Source organism: Staurois parvus, unplaced genomic scaffold (assembly GCF_062004578.1).
Source record: "Staurois parvus isolate SC_StPar_1 unplaced genomic scaffold, SC_StPar_1.0 ptg000246l, whole genome shotgun sequence".
NCBI classification, from domain to species: Eukaryota; Metazoa; Chordata; class Amphibia; order Anura; family Ranidae; genus Staurois; species Staurois parvus.
In genome coordinates this window covers 2,736,530-2,757,765 of record NW_028318042.1, presented here as the reverse complement: position 1 = coordinate 2,757,765, position 21,236 = coordinate 2,736,530, and the positions used below count along the sequence as shown (strand labels likewise).

The following is a 21,236-nucleotide window of genomic DNA, read 5'->3' as shown; positions in this document are numbered from 1 at the left end:
CCCTCTTTTCCTGTCACATCAAATTGACAGGGAGAGATGATAGGTCTCCCAGACCAGAATACAGAAAGCTATATAAAGTTGACCTCTACTGTTAACCTTTTCTGCCTCAATCAAAAACTAAAAGACTTGGCAGGAGTTGGAAGGTGCCACCAAAACTTCAAGCTTGTCTGGCCAATCCAATCCCATTTGCAGAGTCCTGTCTCCATGGACCTTGCATAGAACTTCTCAGGTTCTCAGATAACATCTCTTGTGTCTTCACAGGAAATCCGTGATCTTCAGGCACAACTTCAAGAGCAGCACGTACAGGTAGAGATGGATGTTGCCAAACCAGACCTAACCGCAGCTCTCAGAGATATCCGCGCACAGTACGAGAATATTGCTGCCAAGAACGTCGCTGAGGCTGAAGAATGGTACAAATCCAAGGTATGAAAATGCAGTGCTACCCCCGAAAGGGACGCTAATGGATGGTGATGAAACTTGATAACAGCATAGTCACTGCACCTCTCCTGATAACAGCTCAATGCACTCTGATGCTCTCGGATGGTGGGTCCAAACCCAGATCCCAATCAACAGGTTGCCAACCCCAGGCCTGCGTTTCCCTGGTTTGAGGTCGAGGGCCACATCAGAGGGCTCTGAGGGCCACAGGTGGAGCACCCCTGCTATAGACAGTGGTGCCAGTGACACCTACTGGCAACAGCGAGAGATCACAACCCCATTGATCTTTGGGAGAAACCAAATGCACAACTATACAAATCAAAACTGGGCTGACTACTGCCCAGCCAAACAACTACATTTCCCTATCAATTAGCAACCTATCTAGAAGGGTGCTACAAAAAACGTTTGTGTCTGCCTGTTTCCTGCTCCAAGCTAGACCAGGGCTTGTACAGTAGTGTTGTACTGCCTTAGGTATACAAGAAATATGAAGCTATATCGTAGGTCTGTAGACATTTACCTCCAACCAAATATTACAAACTAACAAAAAAGCTCAGAAGGAGGTTTCTGGTTAATAAAGCCAATAGTAGATATCTTCAAAAAGTGCACAGTTTCCCTTTAACAATAATCACATCCGAATGAGTGTGACTTAGTAATTGTTCTTCCACCCAATCTCACAACAATTTCTTATTACAGGTATCAGATCTCAATCAAGCTGCACAGAAGAATAACGAGTCTTTGCGCCAGTCCAAACAGGAGCTCATGGAATATCGCCACCAGATTCAGTCCTACACCTGTGAGATTGATGCCCTTAAAGGCACAGTAAGTTCTATACCCAATGTTGGCCGTTACCAATACTAGGCCCATATGGCTTCCTATCGGGCTAACACAGGGTCTCTTTATTCTCAGAATGATTCCCTGATGCGCCAGATGCGGGACCTGGAGGAGAGGTTCGCGGGAGAGGCAGGTGGCTATCAGGATTCCATTGCCAGGCTAGAGGAAGAAATCCGCAATCTCAAGGATGAGATGGCAAGGCACCTTCGGGAATACCAGGATCTGCTGAATGTTAAGATGGCACTGGATGTTGAGATTGCCACATACCGTAAACTGCTGGAAGGAGAGGAGAGCAGGTAAGGCATGCTAACATTATTACTGTAAGAATATATAAACATAAGGCAGACTACTCAGAATGGGGTCCCATCAGTCAGAAAAGAAGAGTTAACCCCCCTACATCTCCTGTCTATGTCCTTGCTGGGGAGGTTCACCATGTTTAATTGTCTTGGTGAGCACTGAGGATACATTTCCAATGGGGGACATCTGTACTGGTTTCAGGGGCTTTTCCATTATTTTGGAGAGTTTTTCCCTCACTTCTTGTTGTGTCTCCTGGGCAGGAAATGAGGGAAAATCTTCCCAATGGGACATAGCAAAGAAGAAGAAAATCCAGACAGTGATTTTAACCTTTCCCTAAACTATCCAAAACCAAAAACCAAAAAACATTTGGCTTTAGATATACTTCCTCAGATGTTGCTTTATGCACAAAATATACAGTTGTGGCCAAAATTATTCAACCCCCACTGAAATTGAGTGTTTTGGCCAGTTTGACATTGCTTTTGATCATTCAGTCATCTTGCTTACATTTACATTAAAGAGGCACTTGTAGGTCAGACAAATATAACATAACAGTTATAATGAAATAACCACAAATGTCTTTTCTGTGCTCACAGCATTATCAGTTTTATTCAACCCCCAAGTGACATTCAATCTTAGTACTTAGTACAGCATCCTTTTACAGTTATAACAGCTTTTAAACGTGAAGCATAGCTTGACACAAGTGTCTTGCAGCGATCTACGGGTATCTTCGCCCATTCTTCATGGGCAAAGGCCTCCAGTTCAGTCACATTCTTAGGCTTGCGCACTGCAACTGCTTTCTTTAAGTCCCACCAGAGGTTCTCAATCGGATTTAAGTCTGGTGACTGCGATGGCCACTCCAAAATGTTCCAGCCTTTCCTCTGCAACCATGCTCTAGTGGACTTGGAGGTATGCTTGGGATCATTGTCCTGTTGAAAGGTCCAACGTCTCCCAAGCCTCAGGTGTGTGACGGACTGCATCACGTTTCCATCCAATATCTCCTGGTACTGAAGAGAATTCATGGTACCTTGCACACGCTGAAGCTTCCCTGTACCTGCAGAAGCAAAACAGCCCCAAAGCATGATTGACCCTCCACCATGCTTCACAGTAGGCAAGGTGTTCTTTTCATCATAGGCCTTGTTCTTCCTCCTCCAAACATAGCGTTGATCCATGGGCCCAAACAGTTCTAATTTTGTTTCATCAGTCCACAGAACACTATCCCACAACTTTTGTGGTTTGTCCACATGGCTTTTGGCATACTGCAGTCGACTCTTCTTATTCTTTGGAGACAGCAAGGGGGTACGCCTGGGAGTTCTGGCACGGAGGCCTTCATTACGCAGTGTGCGTCTTATTGTCTGGGCTGAAACTTCTGTACCCACATCTGACAAATCTTTTCTCAGTTCCTCAGCAGTCACACGGGGACTTCTCTCCACTCTACGCTTCAGGTAGCGCACAGCAGTCGAAGTCAGCATCTTCTTTCTGCCACGACCAGGTAGCGTTTCAACAGTGCCCTTTGCCTTGAATTTGCGAATGATGCTTCCTAAGGTGTCTCTTGGTATGTTTAACATCTTTGCAATCTTCTTATAGCCATTGCCCTTCCTGTGAAGAGAAATCACCTCTTCTCTTGTCTTCCTGGACCATTCTCTTGCCTTCACCATGTTTGTAACCACACCAGTAAATGTCTAGAAGGAGCTGAGTATCACAGTCATTTTAAAGCTGCCTAATTGGTGCTTATTATGCTTGATTGCTGCTCGGTGACATCCACAGGTGTTTTCAATACCTGATGGAAAGCACCTGTATGAACCTCTGTTCTTCAGAGTGGTAGTCTTTAAGGGGTTGAATAATTGTGGCAATGAAGAAACCACATAAGAACCATTTACTACTGTATTACATAAACAATTGATGTCATTTTAGTTGCATTTGGGTAGTTACAACGTCCTTGTAGGATTTGATTCTGAATACAATTCCAAATGTACACTATAGTCCCTAAACCCCTTTACAGCATTGGGGGTTGAATAATTTTGGCCACAACTGTACCTCCTGAGTTCCAGCCTTTGTGACTTGACAAAATCCACAGGCAGTGTCAATTCACTAAGAAGACTCAGAAGTGATATCCAATATAGTTAATTCCAGGGTGGAAAATGTTTTTTGATTACAATTACAAAGCCTCCTTACATAAAAGGCATCAAGGGTGAAAACTAAACTAACTAGAAGGCATGGTTAGTCTGGGAGCGTCTAACTAATAATTGCACTGTAACAGGTGGCAAACAGGAGGGGGGAACAGGGGAATATACCAATGCACAAACTTTAAAAAACTAAACCGGCAGATGTGACAGCACACAAACCTTTCTTGATTACTGACCTCTCCTGTAAAAGCTAGTTGCCTGGCTGTTTTAATGCTTTTTATCACTGACCTATAACAATTATGCAAGAGGTGGAGAAGCAGTACTGTAACATCACCATCCTGTCCAATTTTGTATTCTGTGAAAAATACAAGCTGGAAATGGCGGCAGTGTCAAGCAAGCTACCCTTGTGTTGCAAGCTGCTCGGCACTGGAGCTGGAAGACTGTTGCTTTCACTGTAGTAGCGGCAACTACTACAGTGAATTGCAACTTCCACAGGGATAGCTCTGGTATGAAATAAACATATTTACATTATTATTATTATACAGTATTTATAAAGCGCCAACAGTTCGCTCAGCGCTGTACATTACAAAGGGGGACAGAACATGTGACAGAACAATACCAATACAATGCAAAACATGAGGGGATCGAGGGCCCTGCTCTTTCGAGCTTACAATCTAGGAGGGAGGGGATGGTGGCACAGGAGGAGAAAGCTGGGGGGATGGAGTGGTAGGAAGAGTGGAGGAGGTCGGCAAGTTAGCAGGGGGTGGGGTAGGCTTCCCTGAAGAGATGGGTTTTCAGGGTGCGCCTAAAGGAGAGGAGAGTAGGTGATAATCTGATGGGTTGGGGCAGGGAGTTCCAGAGGATGGGTGACACCTTGGAGAAGTCCTGGAGGCGGGCATGGGAGGAGGAGACCAGGGAACTAGAGAGAAGGAGGTCTTGTGAGGAGCGGAGTGTGCGTGCTGGGTGGTTCTTGGATATTAGGTCAGTGATGTAGTACGGGGCAGTATGGTGGACAGCTTTGTACGTCAGTGTTAGGATTTTGAATTTGATCCGTTGCGCAATCGGAAGCCAGTGGAGGGATTGGCAGAGGGGGGTGGCGGAGATGGAGCGGTTGGAAAGGTGAATGAGTCTGGCAGCCGTATTCAGGATCGACTGAAGCGGGGATAGCCAGCGGCGAGGCAGGCCAGTGAGGAGGGAGTTGCAGTAGTCGAGTCATGATATGATGAGGGAGTGGATGAGCTGTTTAGTGGTTTCTGGGGTTAGGAACGTGCGGATTTCGGCGATGTTGCGGAAGTGGAGTTTGCATGAGTTTGTTAAAGATTGGACTTGGGGCTGGAAGGATAGGTTAGAGTCCAGAATGACACCAAGTACTCTGGCCTGCAGGGCGGGTTTGATGGTGGCGTTGTTGGATGTGATGGAGAAGTCAATGGGGGGTGGGGTCCGGGCTGGGGGGAAGACAAGAAACTCTTTTGGAGAGGTTCAGTTTAAGGAAGTGGAGCGACATCCAGTCTGATATGTCGCTCAGTAGGTGTGTGATTCGGGCGGAGACTGAGGGGGTGAGGTAGGGGGTTGAGAGATACATTTGTGTGTCGTCGGCATAGAGGTGGTAGTTGAAGCCGTGAGAGTGTATGAGTTGGCCACGGGAGGAGGTGTAGATGGAGAAGAGAAGGGGCTTGAGGACGGAGCCTTGAGGGACCCCAACAGAGAGGGGGAGTGAGGGGGAGGTGGTAGCATTATAGGTAACGCTGAAAGAGCGTTGTGACAGGTAGGATGAGAGCCAGGAGAGAGCAGAATCTCTGAGGCCGAAGGAGTGTAGTTGTTTGAGGAGGAGGGGGTGGTCGACTGTGTCGAAGGCCGCAGAGAGGTCAAGGAGTAGGAGCACTGAATAGTGGCCATTAGCTTTACATTGATCCAAAATGTAACTATGCAATCAAATTCATACCTAAACTTCAGCTTTCCCATTCACACTAGTGCAACTCCAAAGTAGAGCCATACCGGAGGGCAGGATTTTCAACACGAAACCAAAATCAAGAACACGGGGACATGACCTCCAACTAACTGGAGGAAAGATAAAAACTAATCTGGGAAAGTATTATTTTACTGAATGGGTAGTGGATGCTTGGAATAAACTTCCAGCAGAGGTAGTGAGCCAGGCAACAGTAAATAGCTTCAAACCTGCTTGGGACAAACATAGATCTATACTGAGACAAAAAAGTTAATGAAAAAAAGTACAAAACAAAAAAAAGGGCAGACTCGATGGAGCACTCCATGATTCCTATGTTACTATGGTTTCTAGTGTAACTTTGGAGCGTACCTTTGATGTAACTTTAGATGGGTGAGACTTGGATGCGACTCTGGCTTTGACCAATGATAATGGACAACTGTTGCATATACTGTATAAGAATCAGGTGCGACTTTCATGCAACATGAGGGTTTATTTTGTAGTCTATGGCACTCAAGTCACATGAAAGTCGGACCAAAGTAGTGCAGGAACCTTTTTACCCCCTTCCTGCCCAGGCCAATTTTCAGCTTTCAGAGCTGTCGCACTTTGAATGACAATTGCGCAATCATGCAACACTGTACACATATGAACTTTTTATAATTTTTTTGTGACAGATAGAGCTTTCTTTTGGTAGTATTTAATCACCTCTGGGTTTTTTATTTTTTGCTAAGCAAACCAAAAACAACTGAAAATTGTGAAAAAAAAGTTTTTTTCTTAGTTTCTGTTATAAAATGTTGTAAATGAGTAATTTTTCTCCTTCACTGATGTGCGCTAATGAGGCTGCAGTGATGGGCACTGATATTCTGCACTGATGGGCACTGATAGGCGGCACTGATGAGGAGGCACTGGTAGGTGGCACTGATGAGCATTGACAGGTATCACTGATGGGCACTGAAAGGCAGTACTCATATATGACACTGATAGGCGGCACTGATAGGCAGCACTGACTGGCACTGATAGGTGGCACTGACGGGAACTGATAGGTGGCACTGATGGGCACTGATAGGTGACACTAATTGGCACTGATAGGAGTCACTGATGGGCACTGATAGGTGACACTGATTGGCAGCACTGATCGGTACTGATAGGTGGCACTGACTGGTACTGATAGTTGTCACTGAAAGGCAGCTCAGATGGGCACTGATATGAGGCATTGATGTGCACTGGTAGGCACTGATGTGTGGCATTGATAGGCACTGACAGGTGGCATTGATGGGCACTGACAGGTGGAACTGATGGGGCTACACTGATCATCAGGGCACTGATCATCAGTGCCCTGATGATCAGTGTAGATGTCCCCTCTGAGAAATCCGGCTCTCCTCTTCTCACAAGCTGTCAGCGTCACAGCTCATGAGGAGAGGAATGACAATAACCAGCATTTCCTTATTTACATGCAATCAGCTGTGATTGGACACAGCTGAACACATGACCGAGCCGAAGTCATCGGCTCTTTCCGCTGATCGGTGATCCACTGTGTCCCAGGGACACAGTGCATCACCGTTCACTGCACTACGTGCCCTCGGGGGTGCGCATGCGCGGTTAGAGTGGGAGGACGTCATATGATGCCCTCCCAGAACAAGAGAACCTCCTCCCGTCTGTCATTTCCTTATAGGGCGGGCAGGAGGTGGTTAAAGTCACTGCAAGTTTAAGTTGCACACATTTGAATGGTTGTCATTGACAAATATGGGGTGCGACTTGTCGTGCGACGTTAGTGTCCAAAGTTGCATGGCAACAAGTGTGAATGCAGCCTTAAAAATATAGCTGTTGGACTGTAATGATTACCGTATAAAGTAATTAAGTCACTTCCAATTCTGTGTTTTAGGATCAGTCTTCCCATCCAGACATATTCCGCACTGAGTTTCAGAGGTAAGTGTAACAAGATAAAATTATTATTATGGAAAAAGGTAGGAGCAATAAAAAAAAAAAACACAGATGAGTGTTAAGGCCTGAGCTATCTTTAAATTTCCTATCTTCAATGGCAGACATGGGGGTTGATTCCTGATAGGTAAAATAGACTGTGCACTTTGCAAAGTGCATTTTCACTCTACAACAGCAGTTGCTCCAGAGCTTAATAAATGAGCATAAGCTCTGCTGACTTCCATCATCCAATCATGTGCAAGCAAAAATGCTGTTTTTTCTATTTTCCTTGTATGTGATTGGGTGTTCTTTGCATAGTGAATCTTTACCTCATTTACTAAGCTCTGGAGCAACTGCACTTTGCAAAGTGTACAGTCTATTTGCCTTTAGTAAATCAACCCCATAATGTCACACATTTCCTTTCTACAATATCTGTGTATAGAAGAGGACCGAGCATTGCCTTCATTATCCACTGAAGAGTGAGAGGGCTGGAAGGTAAGCACTGGAAAGAAACAGTGGAGATGATTTACCAAAGGCAAATAGACTGTGCACTTTGCAAGTGCAGTTGCTCCAGAGCTTAGTAAATGAGATGAAGGTTCACTATGCAAAGAATACCCAATCACATGCAAGAAAAAAACAGCATTTTTGCTTACACATGATTGGATGATGGAAGTCAGCAGAGCCTCATCTCATTTACTAAGCTCTGGAGCAACTGCACTTGCAAGAGTGCACAGTCTATTTGGCTTTAGTAAATCCACCCCAATGCATCTCTTTTCTGGTTACCTATCAAGAAAGACTGCAGAATAACAACACCATTTCCTCTGCCAATATTGTATAAATCCAGGTAGCCAGCAAGAGTCGTAAATCTTCCCGTTGACCTTTGTGTTTCTCATTTAGAGCTGCTACAGACTGCCTGTCAGTGTAAATTATTATTTCATACCAACACCATTTTTCATGTGTGTTCTTCCAGAGACCAGCCCAGAGCAGAGATCATCTGAAGTTCACACCAAAAAAACAGTCATGATCAAAACTATTGAGACCCGGGACGGAGAGGTGAGACAGACCCACGTGAAATGATAATAATTCTCCCGAGCATAAACTGTACTTGTTATATGTGGCAAAATAGAGAATTTGTTGCATAGAATCAGCTTCATCCTTTGGTTTGTATGGGCCCTATCAGGAAGACCCAATGCTCCAAACAGTGAATTGGTCTACTATACAGCAATATTTCATTACTGGTAAAACTGCTTTGTATATTTCAGTTTTTTGGCAGATGCTGAAGAGTTAAAAGACAACTTCACTTTTACAATGTAGTAACGCCATCCTTTAAAGCACTCCACCAATCCTCTGAATGTAGCTGAGATATCTAAATACTTATATCCAACCTTGCTCTGGAGATCTTCACCTTCTCAGCACCCTACAGCCTTTGCAGAAAAAGTCCTGAACCTACTGAGCATGTGTACCACTTGCCAGATCCTTCTTATGGCTGGGTCTATACTGACCTTCCTCAACCAGGGTTTCCTCCATAGTTGTTGGGGATTCTTTGAATAATGGGCAGATTCTTTAGAGCAGGGGGCTCCAAACTTTCTAAACAAAGGGCCAGTTTAATGTTCTTCCAACTTTTGAGAGAACGGAGCAGGAGAAGAAATTTTCTTGGAACCAGTGGGAGTAAACATTGCCCCATCTTTATTATTAGGGGAAGGAATGGTGCCCCATCATTGGTGTCAGTGGGGGATATAGTGCCCCATTGTTTATGTCAGTAGCAGCAAATGTTGGTATCAGTGGACAGAATAGTGCCCCAAGGACAAGGCAAAGGGCATTATCCGTCCACCGGGTCACAGTTTGAAGACCACTGTTTTAGACCTTTGAAAGGGTGGAATTCTTCCCAATTACCTCAAATGTAAGTAGCATTCTTCCTAGTGATCATCATAATAATATACAGATATAGTAATTATTAGCAGGAGTTCCCTGAGCTTGGAAGGATATTTCAGGGGGTTCCTCCATGTTGTGATGGTTGAGAAAGGCTGTTCTATACTATTGGTGACCACAGCCATGGACCAAGCCATAGGCTCTGGGTGCAGAGGGTACTTTTTTCTACAAAGGTTGTGTGACACTCAACAGAGTCACACAGTTAAGACCTCTGGACCAGAGCTAAAGGTATTTCAAAGTATTTTGGACTAAATAGTCAGAGAAAGGAAAGTGAATTACATGTTCCCTAATACCTGGAAGGACCAGGAATTTCTCTTTGCTCCTGGAATTGGGAAGTGAAAGGAAGGTGATTATATGCAAAGGGAGAAGACATTTAAGTGAACCTTTTTTATTGGCCTGCAGAGAACAAAGTTTACTTTAAGATCCTCCCCCATATTAATCAGTAATAATGAACACATGGACTAGGCAGCTGCCCATGATAGAAAAGATCAGAATTTCCTTTTCTTCTGCACTCTTCAAAACTGCTGCTGGAAACTTGGCAGAGCACTACAAATAAATGACGTAAAAGGCCACATCATTCAATTCCTGCTGCTAACTAACCTAGAAAGGAATGAAGGAGCCCAGTAATGCTGGGTATGTGTTCCTTCTACACAGGGCTGTATTTAGACATCATGTTGCCCTGGGCACACACCTCTATGATGATGCTCTTTTATACAGGTGAAACTCGAAAAATTAGAATATTGTGCAAAAGTTCATTTATTTCAGTAATGCAACTTAAAAGGTGAAACTAATATATGAGATAGACTCATTACATGCAAAGCAAGATAGTTCAAGCCGTGATTTGTCATCATTGTGATGATTATGGCTTACAGCTCATGAAAACCCCAAATCCACAATCTTAGAAAATTAGAATATTACATGCAATCAATAAAACAAGGATTGTACATAGAACAATATCGGGCCTCTGAAAAGTATAAGCATGCATATGTACTCAGTACTTGGTTTGGGCCCCTTTTGCAGCAATTACTGCCTCAATGCGGCGTGGCATGGAAGCTATCAGCCTGTGGCACTGCTGAAGTGTTATGGAAGACCAGGATGCTTCAATAGCGGCCTTCAGCTCTTCTGCATTGTTCGGTCTCATGTCTCTCATCTTTCTCTTGGGGTTCAGGTCAGGCGAGTTTGCTGGCCAATCAAGCACAGTAATCCCACGGTCATTGAACCAGGTTTTGGTGCTTTTGGCAGTGTGGGCAGGTGCCAAGTCCTGCTGGAAAATGAAGTCAGCATCCCCATAAAGCTCGTCTGTGGAAGGAAGCATGAAGTGCTCCAAAATCTCCTGGTAGACGGCTGCGTTGACCCTGGACTTAATGAAGCGCCAGTGGACCAACACCAGCAGATGACATGGCTCCCCAAATCAACACACTGTGGAAACTTCACACTGGACTTCAAGCATCGTGCAGTGTGTGCCTCTCCATTCTTCCTCCATACTCGGGGTCCTTGTGCCTCTCCATTCTTCCTCCATACTCGGGGTCCTTGTGCCTCTCCATTCTTCCTCCATACTCGGGGTCCTTGGTTTCCAAATGAGATGCAAAAGTTGCTCTCATCAGAAAAGAAGACTTTGGACCACTGAGCAACAGACCAGGTCTGTTTTTCTTTAGCCCAGGTAAGACGCTTCTGATATTGTTTGTTGTTCAGGAGCGGCTTGACAAGAGGAATACGACATTTGAAGCCCATGTCCAGGATCCGTCTGTGTCTCTTGATGCACTGACTCCAGCCTCAGTCTACTCCTTGTGAAAGTCCCCAACACTTTTGAATGGCCTTTTCCTGACAATCCTCTCCAGGCTGCGATCATCCCTGCTGCTTGTGCACCTTTTTCTTCCACACTTTTCCCTTCCACAAACTATTAATGTGCTTTAATACAGCACTTTGGGAACATCCAACTTCTTTTGCAATTACCTTTTGAGGCTTTCCCTCCTTATGGAGGGTGTCAATGATGGTTTTCTGCACAACTGTCAGGTCAGCAGTCTTTCCCATGATTGTGATTCCTACTGAACCAGACTGAGAGACCATTTAAAGGCTCAGGAACCCTTTGCAGGTGTTATGGCTTAATTATCTGATTAGAGTGGGACACTTTGAGCCGAGAATATTGAACCTTTTCACAATATTCTCATTTTCTGAGATTGTGGATTTGGGGTTTTCATGAGCTGTAAGCCATAATCATCACAATGATGACAAATCACGGCTTGAACTATCTTGCTTTGCATGTAATGAGTCTATCTCATATATTAGTTTCACCTTTTAAGTTGCATTACTGAAATAAATGAACTTTTGCACGATATTCTAATTTTTCGAGTTTCACCTGTACTAGCTTCACCCTTCATGTTTAGTGATTATATTAGCAAAGTCTAATGCTAGATGCTTTATTCAACGAAACCTGAGGTCTGATTTTTATTTATTTTTTTATCTGTACAGGCCAAAAAAAAAAAAGGAAAAAAGATGGATGATCTGATGTTTATTGAATTATAGTCAGTTTTTTTACCCTGTACTCCGTTCCCCTACAATTATTGTGTGGTGCCCAAATTCGCCACAAAAATACAGAAGTGGACAAAATTTAAAAATTGCATTTGTATATTATAAAGCTTGCTTCTGCTCCCTATTGGGTATTGATAATGTACAAAAAAATTCCTAGTTGGCAAAGAAGCAACATAATACTTTTTTTTATTAGTTTAGAAGATAATATAAGCAGAAGATTAAAATGGAAAGGTAGTTTTTAATACTATTAAATTACAAAGTTGTCTGCATAGCAATTATATACATTTTATATATAATCTAGTGGATCACTGAAAGAAACTTCTGGTGCTGAAACCGAAACTGAAAATTCAAAATGCATTTGGCCGAAAACCGAAATGCTCAGTTTTTAAAAATGAATATATTTTTAGAAAAAAAATACACTTTGATTAAAAAAACAAAAAACCCACAATATATACCAACATTTTTTGTAAAATATGAAAGAGGATGTTATGACGAGTAAACAGATACCCAACATGCCAAGCTTTAAAATTGCGCACGCTCGTGGAATGACGTGAAACTGCGGTACTTAAAAATCTCCATGGGTGATACTTTAAACATTTCAACAGGTTAGCAGTGTAAAGTTACAGAGGAGGTCTAGTGTGAGAATTATTGCTCTTGTTCTGATGTTCATGCCGATACCTCACATGTGTGGTTTGAACACCATTTACATATGTGGACATGGCCTACGTATGTGTTCACCACTATGTACGAGCACGGGGGGACGGGGGCACTTTAAACTTTTTTTTTATTTTTTTTATTTTTTTTTGACACTGTCCCTTTAAAAAAATGTTTAATCACTTTTATTCTTATCACAAGGAATGCATGCATCCCTTGTGATAGAAATAATTAGTGACAGGTCCTCTTTATGGAGAGACATGGGGTCAATAGGACCCCCTGACAATAACAAACATGTTGTACTTACCTGCTCGGTGTAATGGTTTTACACAGAACAGCCTGGATCCTCCTCTTCTCGGGTCCCCCCCAAGCGCTCAAGGCCCCTCCCCTCCTGTCAAGTGCCCCCATAGCAAACAGCTTGCTATGGGGGCATCAGAGCAGGAAAGCTCCTGAGCTGTGGCTCTGCGTGTCCATTCACAGACAGAACCATGGCTCGGCCTCGCCCTCTCCCTCTCCTGATTGGTTCACTGGCTGTGATTGACAGCAATGGCTCCTGCTGCAACTTGTGTGCTGCTGCCTTAGCCAATCAGGAGTGAGAGTCCACGGAGAACCAAGGCTCTCGTGGACATCATTGGATCAAGAGTGGACTCAGGTAAGTGGTAGGGGGGGCTGCTACACACAGAAGGTTTTTTACCTTCATGCATAGAATGCATGAAGGTAAAAAACTTTGAGACTTTAGAACCACTTTAAGCTTGTGAATAGGCCCCCCAGCTAAGCCTAATTTGGACCTCGGTATCTTCCTGATGGCTTCTCTAGAAGAGGTCTCCTCCAGCAGGACTGGACCCAGGAACTTTGCCGCTGCAGCCTCAGGCCGCAGACTATTCATGAGCTCTCTCACCACCTACTGGGTATACCTCCCAGGGATTGGCTAGAGTATCAGAAATGTTCAGGCTTCCTTCCCTGTCCTTCCTCTCACTATGATTCTAGAATCCTCTAGAATACAGGGGGAAGTAACAGAGCAGCAGCCTGCGAGACACTGAGCAGCCATAAACAATTAACCCCTGCTCCACTGTTTACAGAGAAACCAAATAAATTTACCTGCCAGCCTACACTACACTAGGAGGGTGCTACAACAGGAAAAAAACTTTTAAAGTTTCATAAGCTGATTTTGTGAGGTGGAGAAGAGAAGAAGAACATAAGGGATAGCTGAATTTCAGTTAAAAGGTCCCCTTTAAGTTTCTGTAACTGTGATATGAGTCAGTCCAAGAGAGGCAAGTTTTATGCCTTCTGTTGAGTCATTCACAGCAGCTCAATTTCATTTCTTCATCAAGCTTTTTATAGTGACTGCTGAACACACAGGGCTACACGCACGGCACACACTAAGATACAACGTCCACTGAGGTGAAGGAGATCTAGTAGCAGCTGTTGCATGAGAGTTTCTAAAAGTATAAATTCAACAGCTGCATGCTAGTAAAAGATGGAGAGGTACACCAGGAGAAAAGTAACTGGATGCTTGGTCAGATGATTCTGAGGAGTTTCTAGGACATGCGTGGGATGACATTCCAGCATGTAAAGGTCTACTACATACACTGTACTGTATAGCCAGAAGCTTGTGGACATCCCATTCCAAAATCATTGATATTCATTGAACACCTTTGTGGCTATATCAGCCTCCACTCTTCTAGGAAGGACTTCCACAAGATTTTGGAGAATTGGAATTTAGCCAAAAGAACATTTGTGAGGTTAGATGGGAAGACCTCTCTCACAATCATCATTCCAAGGTGTTTGGTAGGGTTGAGGTCAGGGCTGTATGCAGGCCACTCAAGTTCTTCCCCACCAAGCTCATCAAACCATGTCTTTATGGTGGTGATGTTGGCTGAGAAGATCTGACTTATTCTAATTTATCCCAAAGGTGCCACGGCTCTATGCAGGCCACTCAAGTTCTTCCCCACCAAACTCATCAAACCATGTCTTTATGGAGTTGGCTTTATACACAGGGGCACAGTCATACTGGAACAGATAAGGTCTTCTTCAAACTATTTCCACAAAGGTGGAAGCTCACAAGTCTGCAATATCTTTGTATGCTGTAATGTTAACAGGACCCTTTGCTTAAAATGCCTGACCTCAATAATCTGGAAGAGAAGCCACATAGTTTTGGCCATATAATGTATACTGTATGGCTAGTTTGGATAGAGTGGGGAAGGTTTTTATTGTTCCTTGTGACCCCCAATAAGGAGAGTCCCCCCTACTTCTTGTCCCAGTGAAGGAACTGGAAGTGATTATAGCTCTACTCCGGTAACAATAACCTTACCCAGGTAATAACAATGAAACCTTTGTCCCCAAATCAACCTTCTTGAGGCTTTCTTCTACATCTGTAAAATCTGCTTTTCATGCCATGATAAATAGATCTTCCAGTATACTCCCTGGCCTCTTGGGTGTAAGCTCTGCAGGTCTCATAGACCCGAGCACCATTGTTGTGTCTCCACCTCCTGTCCTCCAGACCATTCACAAATTATGCAGCCCCAGACTTCATTTTGTGAATGGCCTGGAGGAGAGGGGGAGGAGACATGACCTCTGCACTGAAGCACTTACATCCGAGCGGCCCAGGGGTACAGCAGGAGCTCTGCAAATCCCAGGATGCAAACAAGTAAATTTGACGGATGTAGAACAGGGGTCTCCAAACTTTCTAAACAAAAGGGCTATTTTATTGTCCTTCAGACTTTAGGGGGGCAGACTGTGGCCAGCGGGAGTAAAAAAAATGACATAGTACTCCTGTGGTTAGGAGGAGGAACAATAATGCCCAATCATTGGTGTCAGTGGGAGGAATAGTGCCCCATCATTGGTATTAGTAGGAGGAATAGTGCCCCATCATTGGTATCAGTGGGAGGAATAGTGCCCCATCATTGGTATTAGTAGGAGGAATAGTGCCCCATCATTGGTATCAGCGGTAGGAATAGTGCCCAATCATTGGTGTCAGTGGGAGGAATAGTGCCCAATCATTGGTATCAGCGGTAGGAATAGTGCCCCATCATTGGTATCAGCGGTAGGAATAGCACCCAATCATTAGAGTCAGTGGGAGGAATAGTATCCCATCATTGGCATTAGTGGGAGGAATAGTGCCCCATCATTGGTATTAGTGGGAAGACAAGTGACCCATCATTGGTATCAGCGGTAGGAATAGTGCCCAATCATTGGTGTCAGTGGGAGGAATAGTGCCCCATCATTGGTATTAGTAGGAGGAATAGTGCCCCATCATTGGTATTAGTAGGAGGAATAGTGCCCCATCATTGGTATTAGTAGGAGGAATAGTGCCCCATCATTGGTATCAGCGGTAGGAATAGTGCCCAATCATTGGTGTCAGTGGGAGGAATAGTGCCCAATCATTGGTATCAGCGGTAGGAATAGTGCCCAATCATTGGTATCACTGGGAGGAATAGTGCCCCATCATTGGTATCAGCGGTAGGAATAGCACCCAATCATTAGTGTCAGTGGGAGGAATAGTATCCCATCATTGGCATTAGTGGGAGGAATAGTGCCTCATCATTGGTATTGGTGGGAAGAATAGTGACCCATCATTGGTATCAGCGGTAGGAATAGTGCCCAATCATTGGTGTCAGTGGGAGGAATAGTGCCCCATCATTGGTATCAGTGGGAGGAATAGTGCCCCGTCATTGGTATCAGTGGGAGGAATAGTGCCCCGTCATTGGTATTAGTGAGAAGAATGGTGCCCCATCATTGGTGTCAGTGGGAGGAATAGTGCCCAATCATTAGTATCAGTGGGAGGAATAGTGCCCAATCATTGGTGTCAGTGGGAGGAATAGTGCCCAATCATTAGTATCAGTGGGAGGAATAGTGCCCAATCATTGGTGTCAGTGGGAGGAATAGTGCCCCATCATTGGTATCTGTGGGAAGAATAGTGCCCCATCATTGGTATCAGTGGAAGGAATAGTGTCCCATCATTGGTATCAGTGGGAGGAATAGTGCCTCATCATTGGTATCAGTGGGAAACATAGTGCCCCATCATTGGTATCAGTGGGAAAAATAGTGCCCATCATTGGTATCAGTGGGAGGAATAGTGCCCCATCATTGGTATTAGTGGGAGGAATAGTGCCCCATCATTGGTGTCAGTGGGAGGAATAGTGCCCCATCATTGGTATCAGTGGGAGGAATAGTGCCCCATCATTGGTGTCAGTGGGAGGAATAGTGCCCCATCATTGGTGTCAGTGGGAGGAATAGTGCCCCATCATTGGTATTAGTGGGAGGAATAGTGCCCCATCATTGGTGTCAGTGGGAAGAATAGTGCGCCATCATTGGTATTAGTGGGAGGAACAGTGCCCCATCATTGGTGTCAGTGAGAGGAACAGTGCCCCATCATTGGTATCAGTGGGAAGAATAGTGCCCCATCATTGGTATTAGTGGGAGGAATAGTGCTTCATCACTGGTGTCCGGGAGGAGAATAGTGCTCCATCATTGGTGTCAGTGGGAAAAAACACACTGCAAAGCTATCAGTACTTGGTATTGGCGAGTACTTTACCAAAAGTATCGGTACTCATACTAGCCGGTAAAAAAAACAGCATTGGTGCATCCCTAGTACAAAGAACTATCATTCTAACTTACCCAACTGTCTAGATTGTTTTTGCACAATAAACCTAAACATTGATGGAGGATTTTGGTATGAACCCTCAAATATCTTGGGTGCCAACTTTTGATAGACCCTTAGGTATCCGTTTATGAACCAACGTTAAATGATCGCTGCTCAGTTTTCCGGCATTCTCGGAGAACACAGTTCTCCTGTGAATGCCGTTTATGAAGCAGTGTAGATCATTTCTCCAAACGGTCTACAAACACTGGAGAATGGTCTACAAACACTGGAAAACGGCTAATTTTACTATAATCTCACGAGATTACAGTAAAAGATCAGTTTACTAAACAGAGGTAAATTATCACTGCTTACTTTGCGGTTCCTCCGATTCTCCAGCTCTGGGCTGGAGAATCTGGAGGGAGAACACAGATCTCCAGTGAAGGGCTGAACATGTTCTCCGCTGATCTCCTGAGTGTCATAAACTGTGAATGACCAGAGAATAGCTGTGATCCTCTGAATCGCAGATATTCTCTGTGTCATAAACGGACACCTTAGATAGAACTTTTCCCTCCATACAAGCAGTAATAACCTGACACAAGTTCTTTCCCTTCTCTACTCTATCCAGAACTCTTGGATGGAGAAGGACCTCCATAATCACAGTCCTATATGGTAGAACCTAAGTGGCTTTCACCTGTTTCTCACACTCTTTATTGAAATGTTCTTGTGGATGGAAATGACGGACCTGTGAAAGGTTATTGGCTATGGGTCCACCATTTCCATGTAAGATGATCAAGGCAGCCTCATAACACCTGCACATACTTGTCATTGTCCCAGCAGAACTAAGCACCCCCCACACTTGTCTGGAACACTGGTAAGTTGTGACTCGACCCTTTACTTGGTTCCATCACACTTTCACTGCCTTGGCACATTGTAGCATTTAACGCTCAGCTTTGCAACAATTCCCATGTCTGCCTACTTCTACTGGGCCATTTTCACTGAATGGTTCAAGTAATGCTTTGTAGCACCCTAATAAAAGCCAATTGGTGAACGCTAGTTGAAAGTTTGCATTCCCTATGTATTTGTATGCTCCTGGTCAAATGAATCTGATTGGATGTCCCGATTCTTACAATAGAGCCCCACAGTGCACCACTGCTGCTTATTGTTTGCACACTGTGTTCGTGGATTGTTCACCTCTGACCAGGGGCGGACTGACAACTCATGGGGCCCCCGGGCAATAGGGGATCATGGGGCCCCTGTGTCCTTGACCAAACTCAAAAAAGCCTATGAAAAAGGTACCAGGGGCATCTCATGGGGCCCCCTACTGACCCCGGGCCCTCGGGCAGTGCCTGAGTTTCCAAATGGTCAGTCCGCCCCTGCCTCTGACTTCCCCCTCCAACATAAGCACAGGTTCCTAATTCTGTCCCTACTACTAACTATTGCCATGCTCCATTCAGGCACATTGGCTTCACTGATGTATAATGTATAATAAGAAAGTTATTGTACTTTTTCTTTGTAAATATGTCAATTAGCGGTCCAGAAGGTCTTTGTGCACTGTGTAACAATCCATAGCCCCGTTTTAAAGTGGTTGTAAACCCTTACATACTGTATACCAAGTGAAGTGACTGGCCTCTGAGATGAAACAAATCATCCTACATAAGTTATACCTGTTTATCTGCAGTCTTCTTTTCTCTACATCCATTCAAACTCCAGAATTTATAAAGTTTGTCTGAGCTGTCAGAAACAAAGTCAGCAGCTACAAAAACTGTGCTGTGCACAGCCATCCTGAGCAGTGTGCCCGAGCTGACAGGGAGAAAGACTGTTTGTAAACAAAACAGTCTTCCTCCCCGTCGGTAATTGTCGGTAATGACTGGGCACCGGCGGGTAATCACCGGCCGGGACCCGGTGATTGATATCCGTGGCCACGAATGGCGGCGCGGGTAGGGCGCGCGCCCCCTACCCGGAAATGCAAAATCATGTATCTATATGTGATTTTGCACACCTGTGCAGCCGTGTAGCAGTATATCTGCTATATGGTGGCAGGTAAGCGGTAAAATAATGTCCATCCACCACCATCAAGTGCTCTTGCTTGTAGCAAAACAACTCCAATCAAAATTGCCGTCACTGTCTCCCAGTGAATTAAAAACTCACCAGAAATGATGGCTGCCACTACAAAAGCATGAACGCCCCTGTGTTTAAGTAGAAGCGCATGTATCTTGACATGAGACTCTGTACATAGGTGTCAGTCTGTCTGGCCGGGCTGTAGTAAACAAAAAGCTCACCAGGAGCAAATAAACTTCCAATAGTGTAGTGTTCATTTAAAACCAAGTGAATCAAAATAAAAATACATATAGCAAAGAGAAGTCAGCTTACATAAACAGCCACTGCCGACCCGAGATCGTGCAGCAGCGTGACGTCAGCATTGTAAACTCCTCCCCGACGTATTTCGTCCAATACGACATTATCACGATATATGCGCTTATGTCAAGATATATGCGCTTCTACTGAAACATATGGGCATTTATGCTGTTGTAGTGGCAGCCATCGCTTCTGGTGAGTTTTCAATTCACTGGGAGACAGTGATGGCAATTTTGATTGGAGTTGTTTTGCTACAAGCAAGAGCACTTGATGGTGGTGGATGGACATTATTTTAACTGCTTACCCGCCGCCGTATAGCAGATATACTGCTACACGATGGCACGGGTGTGCAAAGTCACGTACAAGCAAAATACATTTTTGGTGGTGGAAGGACATTATTTTAAACATATTTTAAACCATTTTTGTTTTCATTATTGTTTTGACATCACGGGCATTTATTTATTTATTTTGATGCTCTTCAGTTTCATTATTATATGTTTAGCGCTACACTTTACGTTTTCACATAAAATATGAATGGGGGACACTGAAGATACCTAGAATGGACTGCAAATTTAGATCTTAGGATTCCGGGGAAGCTCACTTGCCTTATTCTTTCCACAGGTTGTTAGTGAGGCTTCCCAACAGCATCAAGAGGTCCTGTGAGTGGGCAAATGAAGAGAGACGCAGCACAGGAGCACCGACTGACCACAGTGCACGCCCTGAGCGCAACCCTGCCGGACAAAATGCCACCTCATGCTGCCCCCTCACCACTCAACTTCTGCACCCGTCACCGCTACTCCCCAAGATAAGGACTGCCGAGGGGGGCTGACTCATGTTAGAGCGCCCCCTTTTTTGGAGAAAACTCATGTCAAGCACCCTCTTGGAGGTTTCCCCATCAGCACAGGACAGAATGCAATGAAACCAGAAATAAAGTCAACAACACTTTCACAAACCATTGCATTCCCGATCATTTCAAAGGGAGCACTGTAGTCTGGGTGGCTGCTATGTAAAGTCCCACTATGCAATTAGAGCAATCACAGTTCTTTTCTATATGGAAACTTTTCTATACTTTCAGTTTCCATTGGAATTCTGTCCAATATTTTATAGATTGTGGGTGGAGAGAACCAGGGTTTGATTAATAGGGATGACCTTCGTGGGGTGAGCTTCCCCTACACCTGGTTAGCCATGGCAGTCACAGATCTGCTGCAAGCTGGATTTCCTGGTTCCCTTCTCATTTGCATTCTCCATATATATTTCTACAGCAGTGGTCACCAACCTTAGTGAGACCAGGGCCAGGTAAATTCTTCCAAAACACTCCATGTCCAGTTAAAAAAAAAGTTTTTTTTACCTATACAATAAAAGTATGGGAATGCAAAGTATATTCTAAAAAGGGAGAACAACCCCAAATCATTGGTGTCAGTGGGACCGTAGCCCCTAGAGAGAATATCCCCGGAAATGATTAGCATCAGGGGGATCAAGCCCACAGAGGTGAAAAGCCCATCAATACATTGATGTCAGTGGGATGCTGACCCCCCTGATGATCCCCCAAATGACATAAGTGGAATCGGAATCCTCCAGAAGTGAAAACCCCTCAATTGATTGGGGTAGGTGGGATAGTGACTCCCTGAAGATCTCTCAAATT

The 21,236-nt window shown here is 44.4% G+C and overlaps 1 protein-coding gene across 2 annotated transcripts in view; it reads left to right on the top strand.

The window, feature by feature from the left end:
- The window catches only part of DES (desmin), a 49,863-nt gene extending 29,317 nt beyond the window's left edge, over positions 1–20,546 (top strand). Inside the window, exons 4-10 of one of the 2 annotated variants that reach the window (XM_089680608.1) lie at positions 262–423; positions 1,129–1,254; positions 1,342–1,562; positions 7,511–7,554; positions 8,516–8,598; positions 18,077–18,110; positions 20,216–20,546. In XM_089680608.1, coding sequence (XP_089536734.1) covers positions 262–423; positions 1,129–1,254; positions 1,342–1,562; positions 7,511–7,554; positions 8,516–8,598; positions 18,077–18,082 — 642 coding nt within the window. In that variant the 3' untranslated portion in view covers positions 18,083–18,110; positions 20,216–20,546. The remainder of the gene's footprint in view (positions 1–261; positions 424–1,128; positions 1,255–1,341; positions 1,563–7,510; positions 7,555–8,515; positions 8,599–18,076; positions 18,111–20,215) is intronic. The other variant, XM_089680607.1, reaches the window with a different exon arrangement.
- Positions 20,547–21,236: the final 690 nt, after the last annotated feature.